This window comes from Ovis canadensis, chromosome 3 (assembly GCF_042477335.2).
Source record: "Ovis canadensis isolate MfBH-ARS-UI-01 breed Bighorn chromosome 3, ARS-UI_OviCan_v2, whole genome shotgun sequence".
In the NCBI taxonomy this organism is placed as follows: Eukaryota; Metazoa; Chordata; class Mammalia; order Artiodactyla; family Bovidae; genus Ovis; species Ovis canadensis.
Window position 1 is genome coordinate 172100582 of NC_091247.1, and position 22208 is coordinate 172122789.

The following is a 22208-nucleotide window of genomic DNA, read 5'->3' on the forward strand; positions in this document are numbered from 1 at the left end:
TTGGGAACATTTAAAAGTAATCTCTTTGTTACTTATTTTTAATGCTACCTTTTCACATTGGTGATTCTATTAATAATGCTTATAAATCACAATGAAGATATTTCATGAATTTTTATGTTATAGATAACAAAAAATAAAAGTATATGGAAATAACTGATGAAAAGAAGGCTAATTTAATAGAAAATAATGTTAACATGATACTTAAAAAGAGATAAAGACACAGAAAATGTATATAAGTAATAAGATTAATTTAATATATATAGCCAACTGAGACTAAACACCCTTTATATTATAGCACTTATTAAATTTTAGAAAAGTAATTTTTAAACTGCAAAATAAATCTCAATAGATCACCTAGTCTAAAATTTGTAAAGATCACAATCATACATTGCAATTCATACAATAAAACTGAAACAGTACAACAAAATAATGACTGGTATATATAATTGTATATAATTATAATATATAAAAATAAATCTAAAAGTATAGAGCATGAAAATCATGCTAGTGAGAAGCCCAATATCAAATGTATTCAAAGCAGTAAAAACAATTTTTTAGCTTTAGAAGCTTCTGTTACTTACTAAAAGAGAAAAATAAAATTAAATTAGCTTTTATTGAACTGGAGAAATTGGTAAAATAACAAAATAAATCTAAGACAGCAGAAAGAAGAAACAGAATAAATTGAAATTAATCAATTATAAAGTGGTTTTAAAATAGTCCAATGGTAACTGTAGGTTTAGTCTTTGAAGATATGAATAAATTAGGTAATTTTCTGGCCAACAAAATAAGAAAAAGTGAAATGTAAGTAATCCAAAGAGAAAATAGTCATAAATTTGGAAGCTGTTAAATTTTAGAAAACAATCTATGTAATTTAACATGAATTAGTCTGAAAATCTAACTTAAGGTGATGATTATCTGGAAAATTTTTAATTATATGAATTTATTGAAGCAGTAAAAAATTTGGAGAGATCAAAAACTTTTTAAGGCAAGTTCTCTCATAGGAACAAGTAATTTTGTTTTGCATAAAGCTACTTCAGGGCTTCCCAGGTGGCCCAGTGGCAAAGAATCTACCCGCCAATGCAGGAGACACAGGAGATTGTGGATTTGATCCCTGGGTGGGGAAGATTCCCTGGAGTAGGAAATGGTGACCCACTCCAGTGTTCTTGCCTGAAGAATTCCATGATCAGAGGAGCTTGACAGGCTACAGTCTACTGCGTCACAAAGAGCAGGACATGACTGAGTACATGCATACCTCAGAGTGTAGTTGTAGTTTCATTGTAAATTTTTACAGCAGGCTCTGCTAACACATGTGTAAAAAGAGAATAAAAAAGTAGAAAATTAGGGGTTGACTTTATTTAGAAATATACCAAATCAAAATAAAACACTAGCTTATAAATTTAGCTGTGAGAATATAGATTTTGTTCTCAATATATCATAAGAAGTCTAAATATAATTATTACTAGTGGTCAAAGGAGTCTTTTGTGCTGGAAAGTCATGTCATGAAGTTCAGCTGCAGCAATTCCTAGCAAATTAGGATTAGAAGATCTTCTGTTAAAATATGCAGTACCACACAGAAACCTATTATTCCTCCTATCTTTTATTAAAAAATATCATTCTGAACATTATTGGCAGTGCCTTAAAGTAAGAAATAGACATTAGGATTAGAATTCATGTGATAATCACATGATAGGGTTCCCAAAACGTTTGCCAAATGAATTCCAAGGTGAAGTACTCGGAAAATAGAAGGATTGATATCTGCAAATTATTATTATTTTTAACTTAACAAGTTAACTAAAAACTATCAGAACTAACAATAGAATTCCAGAGGATGGATAGATGCAAAATCAGTGCTTTGCTATGTCAACTAGAAAGTATAATGGAAAAATGATTCCGTTGTTTTGAAGTACAGGATTAAGTTTATCAGAAATTGTGAGGGGATTTAGGCTAATATAAAGAAGACCAACATCTTTTCTAAGAGGTATAAAAAAATGACTGGAATAAATGGAGAGACATAGTACATTATTTGATGAACAGATGGAATATTGTAAAGATTTCTATTATTCTCAAATTAATTTATTGGTTTAATGCAATTCCAATCGTATTAGTTTGTATGGAACGGGCTAGAAGAATGAAATATATTTAAAGAATAAAAAAGGGTGAAAAGAGAGGCTTTTCTGTCAGATAAAGTATAACAGAGTTGTGTTTATGAATTAAGCAGACAGTCATTGGAAATCAATGTTTTGGGTCAGAAGCAGGCATGACGTATGTAACCAAAACAATGAATAAACCATGAAATCAAAGATCAATAACATTGATTTTATGAAAGTTTAGAAATATTGTTTTTCATAACACACCATCAACAAAATAGAAAGCAGTCAGAGTGAGGAGAAAGCGTTCTATGAAGAGGTGGAGGAGGGGAGGAGTTTTCTCAATGGAAGAGTGTACTGCAGAGCATGGAGGAGATTGCTGAGAGGATTGGGAAGAGGGGGCTCCATAACCTCCTCTTCTTCCCAGTTCTTTCTGGAATAACAGCAGCAAAAGCATTCTGGTGGGGTGGGGGAGAGAGGAGGTAGAGGAGAGACCAGGCTGGTTGGAAAACAGCAGGCAACTAGGCTAAGAATGTATGTAGCAGAGCACAGAAGAGATTCCCAAGTCTCCCACTGATCAATGGTCCAAGCTTTGTGTTATAGTTCAGGCAGACAAAACATTTGCCAAAATGAATGCCAGCTAGGGGAAAGGGAGAACATTTAATATTGTTGGACGTTGGCATCCATTCTGCATCTGGGCATTCAGCCAACCATGGATCAGAAATATAAAAAAAAAAAAATTCCTGAAAGTTCCAAAAAAGTAAAACTTGAATTTGCCACGCTCTTGTCAACTATGTATATAATATTTATGTTGTATTTACAGTTATTTATACAAAACTGAACTGATACAGAATTTGCATTGCAATTTACATGATTTAAAGAGATGATTTAAACTGTATAGGAGGATGTGTGTAGGTTATATGTAAATAGTATGCCATTTTATATAAAGACTTGAGCCTCCTTGACTTTTGGTATCTGAGAGGGTTCTGGAACCAAGCCCCCGCGGATACCCATGGATGAGTGTAGTAATCTAAAATGCTTAGCTCCTGTTGATGTCCAAAGGTGGTAGTGGCTGGGAGCTTGCACATGATGGAACTAAAGGGACTGAAGTCTGCTAAGAAGCAAGATATCCTGTTTAGGGTCACTCGGTTTTAAAGGAAAGTGTTCACATTTTTTTTTAGTTCGATTCTATTCCTTCTACATCATATTGATACTTCAGCTCTCATCACATTTGATGCTATGATTTACATTTTGCTCTTTTGAGAGGCTAGCTATTCCTTGATGGGACTGAGTATCACAGTCTCTATGCATGGAATGCAACCAATTTTGGAAATGCTTCTAGAATAATTTCAGTGACATTACTCATTAAAGATTTATTACTTTGGGGGTAGTTTTACAAATTCTTGCATATCCTTTTAACTGACTATCTTTTTGTAATAGGAGGAATGAGTCCCTTCTTGGAATAAAAAAACTGAAATATAAGGATACTTTTTCTAAAAAGGTCATCAAACCTGTGAAGAAGTACAGAGCCGCAGTAGTGGAGATTGGAAAAGTAAGTTTCATATAAACTTTGAATTTTCAATTAGTGAACTCAAGAGATTCATGTATCTAGAGATGGTTGGCTGCACTATAATTTATTATAATATTAAACAGAAGATAATACCAATAAGCATAATCTTATAATTATACAATATATTTTAATTCTTAAATTATATGGATATTTTTATAAGCTTCTTTTATCTACAGTGGTACTTCTGTTACTTCTGATAAATAATTTTAATTGAAGGACATAAAGAAATCACTGTTTTAATGTCAAGAGATAAGCATTAGAATACAAGTAAATTACATTGTACTCAGATTTGTGTTCAGATTTTAATTTGTAACATTTTTGTTATCTCCTGTGTTAAGACTACAGAAATGAAGCCAAAAAAGAAAGCTAAAAAAAAGGAAACTCTAAGAGAATTTTTACATAAAAATCCCTTTATTTCTGAAATGCCGGAGCATGAAAGGTATTTATTGATTAATTAATTAAATGTTCACTTGAGGGTTACGTGTTTTGCACATTATTTTAGGCACCAGGGATGCACTGGTAGACACAACAGATAGGATCACTGCCATCAGTGAACTTACATACTAATAAAAGGAACATAAACAAACATGCAAATAAGCAAGAAAATTTAGAATTTTGATGTATCTTATAGAATAAATGAACAGCATGATATACTAGAGAGTGACTGTCCTAGGGTAGAGTGGTGGCTGCAGTAAATTAGATTAAGAGTGGCCAGGATGTCAAACTGGTAAATTACTTCTAACTATTGGCAGATGATGTTCTTGTTTATAAAACTAAAACTATAATACTTATTGGGCTTCCCTTGTGGCTCAGCTAGTAAAGAATCCACCTGCAATGCAGGAGACCTGGGTTTGATCCCTGGGTTCGGAAGATCCCTTGGAGAAGGGAAAGGCTACCCACTCCAGTATTCTGGCCTGGAGAATTCCATGCCATGGAGTTGCAGAGCGGGACATGACTGAGCGACTTTCACTTTCATAATATGTACTGTGGTGTGTTTAGCTTTTGTTGTTATGAGTATACATTTTTGATTCTTTATATCGTTTACTTTCATTATGTAATGTCTTCCTTTACTTGCTTAGTGCTTTTGATTGTAATGTTCAGCATATAAATATTAATGAAACCACTCTCACTTTCTTTTTGTTTGCATTTGCCTCACAATCTGTTTGATTATTCCTTCATTTTCTTTATCTAAATTATGGTATAATTTAGGTGAACATAGAAAATAATACAAAAAATGAACATGTGCTCAATATGCAATGTGCCATATAAAACATTTGGAATGCATTTCTGTCCTCCCTCTATCCCAGTAGTAATACTATGCAAAACCTGGCATTTATCATGCTTATGAGTGGCTTTCTACTTCAATTATATGTATGTGTATGCCCCTAAAGAACATGTGGTATTATTTTTTATAATTTGTTTTGTCAATATGCTCTTATTCCTCAATATTATGTTTGTGAGATTTTTTTTATGTTGATTTTACATAAGTCCAGTCCACATTTCCATTATGTAAACAGTGCTACAAAGGACATGTATACAAGAATGTCCTTTGTATACATGTATACATTCTTGTATACATCTCCACATGCACATTTGAAAGTTTCTGGGGTAAATACGTAGGAGTGCAGTTTCCAGGATATTAACATTTTAACATTGCTAGACATTGCTAAATTGCTTTAAAATTGTCATCAGTGGTGTGTCAGATTTCCAGTATTCAGCATCTTCCCTGATACTTACTATTAGTATCAAATTTTCAAATTTTTATGGACCTATGAGCTGTGAATTTTTATTTCTTTGATTATGAATGATTTTAGGCAGCTTTTCATATTTGTTTAAACCCTAGGGTTTTTCTATTCTCAAGACTGCTTGTTTAGATCCTTTGCTCATTTACAACTTTTGTTTTCCCATTTATTTTTAAAGGTTTGGATACTAATGCTTTTCCCAGATGTCATTCATGCATTTGCATTTTAAAGGTCTTCTTTTTTAAATTAAAACTTGTAATTGTTAATGGGATCAAAGGTATCAGCATTTCCTTTTATTATTTTTGAAATTTTTTCTGAGTAAAATATTTTCTTTTTCAACGTAAATATTTGATTTTACAATTGAGAATTTCATCCAACTCGAATCAATTTTTGTGACTGGTGAGAGGAAGAGTCTCTTTCCCCTTTTTTTTAAAGTTTCATTATATCCAGTTGAATAACTCTTAATCGAATAGTCTATTCTTTCATTTTTGTCATTTAGCAAGTTGTCATATGTATCAAAGTTAGGAAATTGTCTTTGATTTCCTGTTCTCTAAAAATTTTCTTCTGAATTGCGTTCAGTTTTTCTGAATATTTCTCCACTGAGACTTTTTTTCTCTTTTAATCTGTGCAGTCAAATTACATTAATTTGTAAATGTAAACTATGTGCAGTGTCTTTGTCTCATACCTTTGACTCCAATGGGGTGTCTTCCAAAGCCAACCACTTCTCAGGGAGTTGGGACAAGAGAGTGGAGTAGAAGGACCTGGGGCTCACCTCCTCACTTGAGCACACCAAAATCCAACTGCAGAACAACCATCAATAAAGAAAACTGGAAACTGCCCCCAAAGATGTCCTATATCCGAAGATACAAAACCAACCAATTCTCTGACTCCAACTGAGAGAGTTGAGAGACCCCCATACAGCCTTCACCTAGTTTTCTCCTAGTGGTAACACCTTGTAGAACTATAGCATAAAAATTTAATTCAGTTCTGTCTACCTGGAAACAGCCTTAGTCCCACAAGTTAACGGACCCTGCCCCACTTGTGGTGCCAGCCACAAATAGGATGGCCAGGCTACACACATTTCTGTTGAGTCTATTTCAACTAGGGGGTTCCTATAACTCCTCTTCCCCTTATTCAAGTCAGTAATTTGCTAGAATGGCTCACAGAATTCAGGAAGATATTTTCCTTACGTTTACTGGTTTATAATGGAGGCAGATGATCAGCCAGATGAAGGAGTTCATAAGATGATGTCTGGAAGGGTCCTGAGCACAGGAGCTTTTGTCTCTACGGAGTTGGGATGTGTCACTCTCCCGGCACGTGGATGTATTCACCAACCTGGAGGCCCTCTGAACTTCACTGTTAATAGGTTTTTAAAAAATCCTAGTCTGCAGTTACTCTCTCCAGAGACTGGGGGTTGAGACTGAAAGTTCCACTTACTCATCATGTGTTTAATTTTTCTGGTGACCAACCTCTATCCTGAGGCTCTCTAACAGCCCAACCCTGAGTCACCTTACTAAACTCAGGTGTATTCCAAAGGAGTTCATCATGAATAACAGGAGGCTCCTGTCACTCAGGAAACTCCCAAGTTTTAGGAGCTCTAGACCTGAAATAAAAGACAAAGACCAAATATATATATTTTATTATAGCATTCTAGGTCTGCCCACATACATTCATTTTTTTACCTACTGATTCAACTTCTTTAAGATGAATAGCCAATTTGAGTCTGTGATATTTTTTTGAGTTCTTTTCGATGAATTCTATTTTTTAGGAAATTACCCATTTTACCAAATTTTCAAAGTTATTCATAAAATATTATATGTTTTCAAGTTATCCTTTGAATCTCTGCTATATCTACAGTTACACACTGTGTTTCATTCCTAACTTCATTAATTTTTGTTTTCTCTCATATTTTTGTGATTTATCTTACCAGAGGTTTGTCTATTTTTTCCCCTATTTTTCCAAAGAGCCAAATTTTGTCTTTGTCAGTCCTCTTTATTTTGTTTATCTTCCGTTCCCTTAATTTTTGTTTTTATACTTATTACTTCCCAGTTCCTTTTTTTAAAACAGCTTCACTAAGACTTAAGGCAAGAAAAAAATGACTTTTCCTTCTACCCTCCTAAGTTCTCCAGCTGGAGCTTGGTAAAATTAGACTAACAGAAGAGTGATGAACAAGGGGAAAAAATCAGGAGCTTATTAACATTTGCTTATGCATGGGAGAACTCAGTGATGAGTAACTCAAAGGGGTGGTTAGGATTTGGGCTTATAGGGCATCTTAAAAAGGACAATGAATTTACAGTAGAGTGACCGAGGGCAGCAAACTGTGGTAGAAATATGAGAGAAAACTAATGGAGTAAGACTTGTTTGGGCAGGTCCATCTAGGTGCTGTTTTTCCCTCTTCATGGCCCAGGAGAGGAGTTTAACATTCTTCATATTTTTCAGAAGTTTCTATTTTCCCTCAGATAAGGGCATCTCCAAGAAGGCATCCATCCTTCTGCATCTATTGATTCTCATTTACCTCCAGCTCAAAATAATCCTAACGCGAAAGCAAGAGCTGTCTCCTTGCACCATCCCACCCTCTCTAGCAGGGACGATGCCTCTCATTTGGTCACTTTCCTTGGCCTCTTGAGGTGACTTAACCGTCTCACATGGAAAGATCCCCTGGAGAAGGAAATAGCAACCCACTCCAGTATTCTTGCCCAGAAAATCCCATGGGTGGAGGAGCCTGCTGGGCTACAGTCCATGGGGTCACAAAGAGTCAGACACGACTGAGTGACTTCACTTTCTCAACCATCTCACAAAGGAAAAAGATTGACTTTTATTTTGGAAATTATAGTTTTAATTTTTAAGGTTGAGGTATTTAAAACATTTCTGTTTGGAAATCATGTATCATTACCAAGACAACCAAGTGAAGTGAAGTGAAGTGAAAGTCGCTCAGTCGTGTCCAACTCTTTGTGACCCCATGGACTGTAGTCCCTGGAATTCTCCAGGCCAGAATACTGGAGTGGGTAGCCTTTCCCTTCTCCAGGGAATCTTCCCAACCTAGGGATTGAACCCAGGTCTCCCACGTTGCAGACAGATTCTTTACCAGCTGAGGCTCAAGGAAAGCTCAAGAATACTGGAGTGGGTAGCCTATCCCTTCTCCAGCAGGTCTTCCTGATCCAGGAATCAAACTGGGGTCTCTTGCATTGTAGGCAGATTCTTTACCAACTGAGCTATCAGAGAAGCTAACCAAAGATAACCAAACAACAGCAAAGAGCTCAAAAAACCTTGGATTAAAAGGAAGTCAGTCACCAACAATATAGAATAACTCCACACTGAATGATAATATCAACACTGCATGTCAAAAATAGTTTCCTTCCTTCCTTTAGAATATCTGTCCTTCCAGTGCGGCAAGGTCTACCTTCCTTCCTTCCTTCCTTGCGTCCATCCATCCCTATTTCCCTTCCTTTATTTCTGTGTGTGTGTGTTGACTCAGATTCATACCTGTTATCTATTAAAGTGAGCAAAATTCTTTAACTTACAAATTGCGATCTTTTCCCCCCTTTTCAGTATAAATCAGGTAAAATGAGGCAGCAACATCTTCAACTGTTTTAAAAAATGATTAAGTATTTTGAAGAAATAAAGTCATGCCATATAAATAATTATGTAACTATGAAATTAGATGGGCTGCTTTGAGATTTTGATAGAAATAATTTGAAACAAATTGAATATGTATTGTCCTTAAAATCTGAACTATCAGCCAAAACTTGAGATATTAGTGTCTTTCAGAGCACATTGGGTATGGATGTATGAAGTTATTGCATGTAGAGTTGACTGATGTTTTATTTCCTCTTGTAGTCTAGATAATGATAGGAAAAATTTGGCTCCATTGTTTTTCTTTTCCTTAAGGAAAAGAACAGAGAAATGATTTTCTTGTTTAATATTGAAGTTAGTTGATGAATGTGAACATTACCTTATAATTTGGTTGTCTAATCTCAGTGGCCTTTTGGTGACAGAAGAGAAAAGCTGTTTGGTTTGGGCCTAGGATGCAGACAGCAGAGAGAATCGAAGGCAATTTGTAGTGTCCTTGTCCTCAGTGTTTACCCTCATGCCTTCTTCATTGTCCTGGTTCACATTTTTAGCACTAAGGAAATGACAAATAAGCCAGAAACATTTGTATAAGGACAGTCAAGTGATTTCTTGCTGTATTTTGTACAAACAGGAATCATTCTTTGTTATAAAATGTCTAAAAGTTCTTGTAATTGCAAAACTTTCTTTTCCCTCTACAGAAATAAGAGAGCTGATGTTCGAAAAGTAGCACATCGATTCCTGGTGGAAAACTTGAATCCTTTAATATTAAGTTATGTTAAAAAGAAGAGGTTCCATCAAATATTTCTTGAGGAGATGCCCTGGAAAGCTCAGATGAACCTGTATCTGGCAAGCGCACACTTCAACCTGCTTTTAACAAAGCTAGGGGAACGTACAAAGATAAAATTTGGTTCTTCACCAATAATGGTCAGGTATAGTATATTATCAGTGAATACTGCTTTAGTCTCAAAAACATGGATAGTATTTGTATGTTCAGGGCTCCAATGCTGATGATAACTTTAAGAGGTTCACAGAGTGCTTTGATCTTTACTGATCTTTGGTTTATTTAAAAATTTCTTATCTCAGAATCTTTCCTAAACAAGTGCTGGATATAAGTACTTATGAAGTACTAATTTACATAGATTTGAATGTTATTCAATATAGCTTTCAGGGGAAAGAGAAAGTGAATTTTCCAAGAGAAGTTTAATATTCATAGTATCTCTCCATGCTTAGTCTCTCAGTTGTGTCTGATTCTTTGCTGCCCTATGGACTATAGCCTGTCAGGCTCCTCTGTCCATGGAGTTTTCCAGGCAAGAATACTGGAGTGAGTTGACATTTACTTATCCAGGAGACCTTCCCAACCCATGGATCGAACCTGCATCTTCTGTACTGCAGGCAGATGCTTTTACTGCTGAGCCACCAAGGATCCCCCTAACTGTATAGTAACCAAAATATTAGTAGGCCTTAGGCAAATCTCTGTTTCATTAGAGGTATATTTTAAGCCTCCATAAACATAGGTCATACTTTCATATATAATTTATACTTTCTGTCATTAATTCAAAAGATATTTTCCAGTTCTTGTTTATTTTTGGTTAAAGTGTTAGAGGAGATAAAATAGGAGGTAAAAATATAAGATAAATACATAATACAGAATACCATGTAACCAGAGTAACTTTATGTAACCAGAGTTTTTCATTAAAAAAAACTACTTGTTGAAGGAATTTTCTGAAGTCTAGTTATTAGTACTGCATGAGTTCACTGAACAGGGCACAGGTTTGATCCCAGTCAGAGAACTAAGATCCAACAAACTGCATGTGGTGGTGGTTTAGTGGCTAAGTTGTGTCTAACTCTTTGTGACTCCATAGACTATAGCCCACCAGGCTCCTCTGTCCATGGCAAGAATACTGGAGTGGGCACAGAATACTGGAGTGGGTTGCCATTTCCTTCTCCAGGGGATCTTCCCAATCCAAGGATTGAACCTGTGTCTCCTGCTTGACAGGCAGATTCTTTACCGCTGAGCTACCTGGGAAGTCCAGCGCAGCCAAAACCAAAACAAAACCCGCATTGAGCACTTATTAGAAACAAGGTACTGAGGTAGGCGTGAGGATCTACAGGTTGGAATCTGGTAGAATGGCTTATAAATGTTCACAAATAATAGTCAATAAAGGTAAAAGGTGACGTGCACATAAAGTCTTTGTACGTGGGAAGGAGGCTTTCTACTGGCTGAGACTACCAGAAGAGGTTTCACGGGAGAAGCTACTTGGTCTGGGTCCTGATGGACAGGCAAGATTTAAAAATGTGCAGGTAGGGAAACAAGCTTTCCAGAAAGATGGAAGAACAAGTCACAGCCCAGGTAGGAAACTCAGGACAGGAGCCCCTAGTGGTTTCACCAGAGTCTAGGGCATCTGAAAAGGAGTGGTCAGAAATGATCAGAAGAGAAGGTCGATACTTCACGGACAGTCTTAACTGTCTATAAATCTGAACTTTAATTTATATACCGTGGGAGATTATTAAGGTTTTTTTTTCAAACAGGGCTATGATAAGACATTTTTCTGATAGCAAAATACTAGATGGATTGGAGGAAGGAGAGGCTGATGATAGGGATATGAATTAAGAGGGTATTTATTTCAGTAATCCAGCTATAAAATATGCAGTTTGAAATCTACAAGGAACTTGAACTCAGTTTCTGTTTCTCCAGAATTTTGGTTAAAATAAAATTCTGATCTATGTGGACTAGACCAAGTTAGCATTTAGGAAGTACTTAGATTTCTTGGGAGAAGGCAATGGCACCCCACTCCAGTACTCTTGCCTGGAAAATCCCATGGACAGAGGAGCCTAGTGGGCTGCAGTCCATGGGGTCGCTAAGAGTCAGATACAACTGAGCGACTTCACTTTCACTTTTCACTTTCATGCATTGGAGAAGGAAGTGGCAACCCACTCCAGTGTTCTTGCCTGGAGAATCCCAGGAATGGGGGAGCCTGGTGGACTGCTGTCTACGGGGTCGCACAGAGTCGAACATGACTGAAGTGACTTAGCAGTAGCAGTAGATTTCTTGACAGAGAAAACTTTTAGCAAAGTGACCCGTTTTTGAGGCTCTGAAAGGGAAAACAGTTCAGATCAGATGGGGTTCCTTGCTATCCTCTGGACACAGAGAACTCTTCTTCTCTGACTGTCCAGTCACACATGACCATTCATGCATCATTACTTGGCAGCATGATAGTTAAACAATGACTGAAAGGCTCAGACGGTAAAGAATCTGCCTGCAATGTGGGAGACGCAGGGTTCAATCCCTGGGTTGGGAAGATCCTCTGGAAAAGGAAATGGCAACCCACGCTAGTATTCTTGCCTGGAGAGTTCCATGGACAGAGGAGCCTGGTGGAGTATAGTCCATGGGGTCACAAAGAGTTGGACACGACTCAGTGACTTTCACTCACTCAAGTTTGTATCAGGGTAACTTGGTGCTAAATCCAATTTCATTAAAACATTTATTTATTTATTTAGTATTTGACAGAATTCAATTTTGCTTCTAATGAGTTTTTTTCCCTTTGCAGTTTCCGATCATGTGACCCTAATATGTTCTCACTGTATAATTCAGGAACAGTATTACCAACAGGAAAAATGACTCTAGAAAACTATAAAGTGTTGCTTGATTTCCTTCTTACAGCTAAAAAAAGAAAGGCTCACTTACCATCAGGTAAAATAAATACATTATATACTATCAAATTGTCTTTAGATATTTTTATTCACAAATGGAACACACAGATACACAAACACATGTTCCCTGACATGCACCCCAACAGACACTGAGTTACATGGATCACTATCCAGTGACTTAGGAATTTTGTTGAGTTGTGGTATTTTGTAGAAGATCCTTATTTGTTCTATATTTTAAACTTACTGCATTTTTAGAATATCATCACATATGTTTGGAAATATTTATATTGAATTTTCCCCTACCCCAATTTGCCCGTTCAACAAATATAATGTTCTTTAAAAAATATTCATAGCCTTCAGTGGCCAAAGTAAGTGAAAACTTGCTCTCAGGTGATGAAGGCTTGGATGAGGCAAAGTTGGTGAAGATGGAGAAACACAAACAGACTAAGAACGCCTTTTGGAGGCAGAACCTATGGGATCCACTCAGAACCTGTACTGAGTATCGATGATATACCATGCCTGGTTCTAGGCCCTTTGTGTATTCACTCGTTGGGTCATTCAACAAATGTTAGCCCTGCCTGCTCTCACATGTTCAATCCCTGGGTGGGGAAGATCCCCTGGAGGAGGAAATGGCAACCCACTCCAGTATCTATGCCTGGAGAATCCCATGGACAGAGGAGCCTAGTGTACTACAGTTCATGGGGTCGCAAAGAATCAGACATGACTGAAGTGACTGAGCATGCACGCAAGTTTCAGGAAAAACTCCACCAAACATACTGCTGCAAGCAGGCATGACAGCATCATTTAGCTGCTTTCTAGTTGTACTCAGAATCTTGCCTTAGGATCTTCAGTCAGCACCTTCCATGGAAGTTTACTCCAAGATGAATGAGATAATATTCTAATGGAAGGACGAGCCAATACCGTCTTCTGGTCAGGTGTCAAGGGGCTCCCAAGAGGTGGAGAGATGTATGTGAGCAGGGCTCTCTGTTTGGGTGTTGCACTGATGACACTATTCCTGAGTAATCACCTACCTTGAATACCACTCATTTCATGAGCAAACATTTATCTCTGATATCTTTATGTTATTGCAAACCCTCATATAGATTTTTTTAAAATGACACTTTAAATGCTGTATGGCTTATTGCTGGGCAAGCTATTTCATATGCTGGTTAACTTTCCCAGGAGTTTTGATTCATATTTGAGGTGCTTGACATGCTTTTAATTTCTTCTGGGGTACAGTTTTACTGGTACCTGCATGTCATTCTATGACGGTTAAAGTATTTAAAAGTAAATTCCCTAGACATAGAAAGAGTCCAAGTTTTCATATGTAGACTACTATATATATATATATATATATATATATATATATATATATATATATATATATATCTTCTTGAGTTTTCTAGCTCCCTAAGACCTCCTATGAAATTTACAATAGATTCTGCAATTCAGACTTAGCGTTTAATGCAGAGTTCTAATGAGAGAATGTTTGTGGCGGAAGTCCTCCATGGCTTTTATAGCACAGCAACGGGAGGATGAGTGATCAGGGCTGCTGCACTCCCTAACTGCAGGGGATCCTCCTCATCTTCCAGTGTATGTGTCCAGGGAATAGCCTGTTAGGAGGGAAGTTAAGAAAGAGTGGGATCCTGTCATTCTTCTCCCCCGAAACATGACTTTCCTGCCTCTGCATCATTCCTTTGGCCAATCACCTTTGCCTGAAATGTTCTCCATACTCTTCCCCCACAGCTAAATCATGATTCACCCTTAAGAGCTAATCTAAGCACCTCCTTCTCTGGAAACTTTCCCTGGTTCATCGCATCCATAACAATTCTCTGCTTTCTCCAAACTAATGTAGCAGTTGTTATCTGAATTATTCATTTGATGCTAGCCACCTATTGTGTTTTCTGAAGCTTAACTCTCTACTGTCAATAACTTTATACTTTATACTGTAGATGCTGAAGAATTTTTGGCATTTCTTAATTCCAAAATGAGTGGTGAAAATGTTTCCAAGACCCAAACAGTTTATGAATCAGACTCTCAGTCGGGACTTAGCAGTAAAGAAAAGGATCGATCTGCAAATGTGGCTCTCTTGGATCATTTTATGAAAATCTTTTTATATTGCAGGAGAGCAATGGTAAGTTGGTCCTTCTTCTTTGTTAATGTAGTGGACATGAATCTCAGCCCATCAATTGGGGCATGTATGATATATTTATATCCTTATTATTCATAATTTTGATTTCAATAGTGAGACTAAGCTTGCTGGATTTCGTGTCAATCATCTGTGAGGCTTGCCATGGTACTGAGGTCTCAGTAGTAGAGTGGTAGAGTTGTGAGGGAGATGGTGAACCCCTTTTGTCATTAGTCATCCAATCATCCAGAGCTGAGGTGCCCTTTGTCCTTATCTACAAAGTCTCCTTGAATATTCAGACACCCCTCTGCTGCTTTCTAGCCACACTTGGGACATGGGCTTCTCCAGTGAGACCAGGGGTTCTTCTTTAGACTCTTGCTCCCTCCTGGGCATCACATGCTTCTTTCTTCCCTCTAGGAAAGGGGAAGATCTTTCTAGGCATGGGAAAGCCCTAACCCTTCCCCCTGACCTGCTTCTACAGGCTATTTGTGTCTTCTCTCAACTGTGTTTCTCTTTTTTCTTCTTAAATGTTATCTGATAGATTATTTAACTCAGAATAGGAATTAACTACAAAGAAATTAATTTCCTTTTTCTCATAGCAAGAAGTGGAAGTACATCAAACTTCTCAAGAGATGAGAAGAAATCTATCCTTTCTGGACAAGAAAGAAAGACTTAAGTTCCCGTATTTCTTGATGGAGTAGAGAGTGACTTTCTAAAATATGTGAAGTCATCTCACATCATCTCCCATGACCATTAACAATGCATCCCATCCTCCTTTCTAGCAGCTTCAGGGCCTAGAGGGTCTGGGTCCTGCTTACCTCTCGGAACTCAGCTCCTCTTTCCCTGGTGCAGTCTACTCTCCCCTCTGTGGTTCTGAAAACACTAAGCGTGCTTTAGACCTCCCTCTTCAGTCCTCAGGTTCACCACCCATACTTTGTACCTCCTGTTCCCTCAGCCCCAAATGCCCTTCTCTTCCCGATAACCCCGCCCTCTCCTTCACATGACTTGTTCAACTCAGCATTCTGGGCTCTTCTCATATGTCACCTCCGTAGAGAGGACTTCTCTCCTGACCACCTTGTCCTCTCACCCTTACCAGGGTGAGTACTACTACTACTAAGTCGCTTCAGTCGTGTCCAACTCTATGCGACCCCATAGACAGCAGCCCACCAGGCTCCCTTGTCCCTGGGATTCTCCAGGCAAGAACACTGGAGTGGGTTGCCATTTCCTTCTCCAGTTTTCCTTTAAAATTGGAGGAAGTTACAGTTCAGTACACACAGGCAAAGTCGTATCTGACTCTTTGTGACCTCATGGACTGTAGCCCACCAGGCTCCTCTGTCCATGGAATTCTCTAGGCAAGAGTACTGGACTAGGTTGCCATTGCCTTCTACCAGGGTGAGTAGTTTCTACTTGAATTTCCTTTATAACACTTATCATTCCCTGAAATTGTACTTTGATATGTCTGCTTATTAGTGTTGGATTTTCCTAATCAAAAGCAGCACAAGGTCAGGCCCAGTTTCCCTTGCTCACTGAGACATTCCCAGCACTTAGAACAATGGTCATGTTGGAGTCCTAGCTCATCATTTGGTAGAGTCATAACCCAGGGTAAGTTAGCCCCATGCCTCCATTTCCTCATCTGTAAAATGAGAATACTACTACTACATACTTACTTCATAGGAGTTGTTATATAGAATGTTATATTAGAATACAAATGTCTTACCACGGTGTCTAGCACTGTGAGCATATAACAAATGATGTTAGTTACTTTTATTACTGACTTAGAATATTTGCATAAAGGTGAAGTCACTCAGAGATCTGTAACTTTGGCATCTTTTGAATGTTGTGCTTGTCTTAGGTTCTTGCTCATCGTGGTGGCTATTGGACTCTGCTTCAGAACTGCTGTCGGGCCCTTTGGAACTTTACTCAGGAGTTACAAATACTGCATAAACAAACAGTGGATCTGTATAAGACATTTCCGATTAGCCAGGATAATTTCCTCTGTATCTCTGTTTTACCATTCTATTTGGGAGCAGAATTACTTATTGACATGTTAATAGAACTACAGAATACTGATTCTATTAAGGTAAGAGTATTTGAGCAATTCTTTTTATTGTAGTTGATTAACAATTTTTTTGTGTATCATACAGCTTGGGATAAGTAGAAATTTTATATTTTGCTTGAGTTGTTTCTTGGTTTGTCTTGATTTTATTTCTTTGTTATTTGGTTCACAGTATATAATGTGTACCGATGTTAATTACAAATATCTGCCTGAAAATCAGTTTTTTAAATGGAAAACAAAGTAGCATTTATTGAGCTCCAGCTTCTATAGAAACTAACCAAAATACGTTTAATCTTCACGGTAATCATTTGATAGAGAAAAAAACAGACCCTAAAACAGATCATGTAGCTTGTTGGTTGATACTTGTTTTAGTCCCTGTTCTGTTTCTCTAGATGTAGAATTTGCAGCCATTTCAAATCTACCACACTGTGGTTTAAAGCGTGAAAATAAAATTAAAAAAAAAGCAAACCTCATATAACTTAAACACATTAAAAATTAGTAAACACATAAATATTTTGAATCATGGGGTTTATAACATTTTTCAGATGTAAAATATAATGATAGTACAAAAGACTGGGAGGGCAAATAAAATGAAACTGAATAAGTTTTTAAACTTTACAGAAATATAAAGTGATACAGTATTAAGTGGAATGTGATAAGTTAAGTATGCATTTAATAATCTCCCAAGTAACTACCAAATAAAGTGATATAGCTAAAAGGCCAAATGAAAGCTAAAACTAAAATGGAAAACTAAATAATAGTCAGTTAACTAAAGAAAGCAGGGAAAGAGGAACACAAACACATGGAACAAATAGAAAATAACAAATAACCTAATCCAGTTATATCAATAACTATATTAAATATAAATAGACTAAATACCCCAGTTAAAAGGCAGAGATTGTCTGGATTAAAAAAAGAGAGATGTGTACTTGTCCATAAGAGAAGCACTCTAGATATGAAGAAACAGATAAATTGAAAATAAAAGAATCTATTGAAAATAAAACAATAATTGGAAGAATTATACTACAAAAACAGTTAGCATAGAAAGGTTGATGAGGCTATATTAATATTAGATAAAATGATCTTCAAGTCAAAAAGTATTTTGAAGGATAAAGAGGGACATTTCATAATGAGAAGAAGCTCAATTAATCAGAAAGACATACTAATCATAAATATGTTTACACCAAATAACAGCAATTCAGAATATACTTTGGACACCAGAAGCTTGAAGAACTTTCTGCTTGGTGGACACATTGATGTACCAAGCAGATCTCAGGCCCTGAGTCCAAAAGGAAAGGTCACAGAAGTGCCTTATCTTAGACCCGTCCAGACCTGGCCTGTTGTGCATTTGGCTATTCTTGGGTTGTATCCTTTATAAGAAAACTGTGTCAATGAGTTCTGAGTCATTCTAGGAAATTACTGAACCTGAGTTTACAACTGGTCAGTCAGAAGTTCAGGTGCCGTGGGACCTGTGACTGGCATCTCCAGCGAGCACTGACCCTTAAGCCTGTGGAGTCTGACCCTAACTGTGGGGTAGTTAGTGTCAGCACTGATGCGTAGTACATTGAGGGAGGTTAGAAACAAAGCACATAGTGCATTCACCAAGATGGACTGTCAGTTCAGTTGCCCAGTCATCTCCGACTCTTTGTGACCCAATGATCACAGCATGCCAAGCCCTCCTACCATCACCAATGCCCAGAGTTCACTCAAAATCATGTCCAATGAGTTGGTGATGCCATCCAGCCATCTCATCCTCTGTCGTCCCCTTCTCCTCCTGCCCCCAATCCCTCCCAGCATCAGAGTCTTTTCCAATGAGTCAATTCTTCGCACAGGGTGGCCAAAGTATTGGAGTTTCAGCTTCAGCATCAGTCCTTCCAAAGAACACCCAGGACTGATCTCCTTTAGAGTGGATTGGTTGGATCTCTTTGCAGTCTAAGAGACTCTCAAGAGTCTTCTCCAAAACCACAGTTCAAAAGCATCAATTCTTCAGTGCTCAGCTTTTTTCACAGTCCAACTCTCACATCCTTACATGACCACAGGAAAAACCATAGCCTTGACTAGATGGACCTTTGTTGGCAAAGTAATGTCTCTGCTTTTCAATGTGCCATCTAGGTTGGTCATAACTTTTCTTCCAAGGAGTAAATGTCTTTAATTCATGGCTGCAGTCACCAACTGCTCTGATTTTGGAGCCCCCCAAAATAAAGTCTGACACTGTTTCCACTGTTTCCCCATCTATTTCCCATGAAATGATGGGACCAGATGCCATGATCTTCATTTTCTGAATGTTGATAGATGGGGAAACAGTGGAAACAGTGTCAGACTTTATTTTTTTGGGCTCCAGAATCACTGCAGATGGTGACTGCAGCCATGAAATTAAAAGACGCTTACTCCTTGGAAGAAAAGTTATGACCAAACTAGACAGCATATTCAAAAGCAGAGACATTACTTTGCCGACTAAGGTCCATCTAGTCAAGGCTATGGTTTTTCCTGTGGTCATGTATGGATGTGAGCGTTGGACTGTGAAGAAGGCTGAGCGCCAAAGAATTGATGCTTTTGAACTGTGGTGTTGGAGAAGACTCTTGAGAGTCCCTTGGACTGCAAGGAGATCCAACCAGTCCGTTCTGAAGAAGATCAAGCCTGGGATTTCTTTGGAAGGAATGATGCTAAAGCTGAAACTCCTGTAGTTTGGCCACCTCATGAGAAGAGTTGACTCACTGGAAAAAACTCTGATGCTGGGAGGGATTGGGGGCAGGAGGAGAAGGGGATGACCAAGGATGAGATGGCTGGATGGCATCATGGACTCGATGGACTTGAGTCTGAGTGAACTCTGGGAGATGGTGATGAATGAACAGGGAGGCCTGGCATGCTGCGATTCATGGGGTCGCAAAGAGTCGGACACAACTGAGCGACTGAGCTGAACTGAACTGATCTGAGCTTTAAGCCAACTTTTTCACTGTCTTCTTTCACTTTCATCACGAGGCTTTTTAGTTCCTCTTCACTTTCTACCATGAAGGTAGTGTCATCTGCATATCTGAGGTTATTGATGTTTTTCCCGGCAATCTTGATTCCAGCTTGTGCTTCTTCCAGTCCAGCGTTTGTCATGATGTACTCTGTATATAAGTAAAATAAGCAGGGTGACAATATACAGCCTTGTTGTACTCCTTTTCCTATTTGGAACCAGTCTGTTGTTCCATGTCCAGTTGCTTCCTGACCTGCATATAGGTTTCTCAAGAGGCAGGTCAGGTGGTCTGGTATTCCCATCTCTTTCAGAATTTTCCACAGTTTATTGTGATCCACACAAAGGCTTTGGCATAGTCAATAAAGCAGAAATATATGTTTTCTAGAACTCTCTTCCTTTTTTGATGATCCAGCAGATGTTGGCAATTTGATCTCTGGTTCCTCTGCCTTTTCTAAAACCAGCTTGAACATCTGGAAGTTCACGGTTCACATATTGCTGAAGCCTGGCTTGGAGAATTTTGAGCATTACTTTACTAGCATGTGAGATGAGTGCAATTGTGCGGTAGTTTGAGCATTCTTTGGCATTGCCTTTCTTTGGGATTGGAATAAAAACTGACCTTTTCCAGTCCTGTGGCCACTGCTGAGTTTTCCAAATTTGCTGGCATTTGAGTGCAGCACTTTCACAGCATCATCTTTCAGGATTTGAAACAGCTCAATTGGAATTCCATCACCTTCACTAGCTTTGTTCGTAGTGATGTTTTCTAAGGCTCACTTGACTTCACATTCTAGGATGTCTGGCTCTAGATTAGTGATCACACCATCGTGAATATCCTGGTCGTGAAGCTCTTTTTTTGTATAGTTCTTCTGTGTATTCTTGCCACCTCTTCTTAATATCTTCTGCTTCTGTTAGGTCCATGACATTTCTGTCCTTTATCGAGCCCATCTTTGCATGAAATGTTCCCTTGGTATCTCTCATTTTCTTGAAGAGATCTGTAGTCTTTCCCATTCTGTTGTTTTCCTCTATTTCTTTGCATTGATCGCTGAGGAAGGCTTTCTTATCTCTTCTTGCTATTCTTTGGAACTCTGCATTCAGATGGTTATAACTTTCCTTTTCTCCTTTGCTTTTTGCTTCTCTTCTTTTCATAGCTATTTGTAAGGCCTCCCCAGACAGCCATTTTGCTTTTTTTGCATTTCTTTTTCATGGGGATGGTCTTGATCCCTGTCTCCTGTACAATGTCATGAACCTCCATCCATAGTTCATCAGGCATTATCTATCAGATCTAGTCCCTTAAATCTGTTTCTCACTTCCACTGTATAATCATAAGGGATTTGATTTAGGTCATACCTGAATGGTCTAGTGGTTTTCCCCACTTTCTTCAATTTAAGTCTGAATTGGCAATAAGGAGTTTATGGTCTGAGCCACAGTCAGCTCCCAGTCTTGTTTTTGCTGACTGTATAGAGCTTCTCCATCTCTGGCTGCAAAGAATATAATCAGTCTGATTTTGGTGTTGACCATCTGGTGATGTCCATGTGTAGAGTCTTCTCTTGTGTTATTGGAAGATGGTGTTTGCTATGACCAGTGCATTTTCTTGGCAAAACTCTATTAGTCTTTGCCCTGCTTCATTCCATACTCCAAGGCCCAATTTGCCTGTACTCCAGGTGTTTCTTGACTTCCTACTTTTGCATTCCAGTCCCCTGTAATGAAAAGGATATCTTTTGGGGGTGTTAGTTCTAAAAGGTTTTGTAGGTCTTCATAGAACCGTTCAACTTCAGCTTCTTCAGCATTACTGGTTGGGGCATAGGCTTGGATTACCATGATATTGAATGGTTTGCCTTGGAAATGAACAGAGATCATTCTGTTGATTTTGAGATTGCATCCAAGTACTGCATTTCGGACTCTTTGTGGACCATGATGGCTACTCCATTTCTTCTAAGGGATTCCTGCCTGCAGTAGTAGATATAATGGTCATCTGAGTTAAATTCACCCATTCCAGTCCATTTTAGTTCACTGATTCCTAGAATGTCAGCGTTCACTCTTGCCACCTCCTGTTTGACCACTTGATTCATGGACCTGACATTTCAGGTTCCTATGCAATATTACTCTTTATAGCATCGGACCTTGCTTCTATCACCAGTCACATCCACAACTGGGTATTGTTTTTGCTTTGGCTCCATCCCTTCATTCTTTCTGGAGTTATTTCTCCACTGATCTCCAGTAGCATATTGGGCACCTACTGACCCGGGGAGTTCCCCTTTCAGTATCCTATCATTTTGCCTTTTCATACTGTTCATGGGGTTCTCAAGGTAAGAATACTGAAGTGGTTTGCCATTCCCTTCTCCAGTGGACCACATTCTGTCAGACCTCTCCACCATGACCCATCCGTCTTGGGTGGCCCCACACGGCATAGCTTAGTTTCATTGAGTTAGACAAGGCTGTGGTCCATGT

General features: G+C 38.1%; 1 protein-coding gene across 1 annotated transcript in view; it reads left to right on the forward strand.

Moving 5' to 3' along the window:
• The window catches only part of CFAP54 (cilia and flagella associated protein 54), a 325750-nt gene that overhangs the window by 120919 nt on the left and 182623 nt on the right, over window positions 1-22208 (forward strand). The window contains exons 31-36 of the mRNA XM_069585110.1: window positions 3528-3639; window positions 3996-4096; window positions 9668-9898; window positions 12518-12660; window positions 14573-14754; window positions 16601-16828. Of these exons, the coding sequence (XP_069441211.1) occupies window positions 3528-3639; window positions 3996-4096; window positions 9668-9898; window positions 12518-12660; window positions 14573-14754; window positions 16601-16828 (997 nt within the window). The remainder of the gene's footprint in view (window positions 1-3527; window positions 3640-3995; window positions 4097-9667; window positions 9899-12517; window positions 12661-14572; window positions 14755-16600; window positions 16829-22208) is intronic.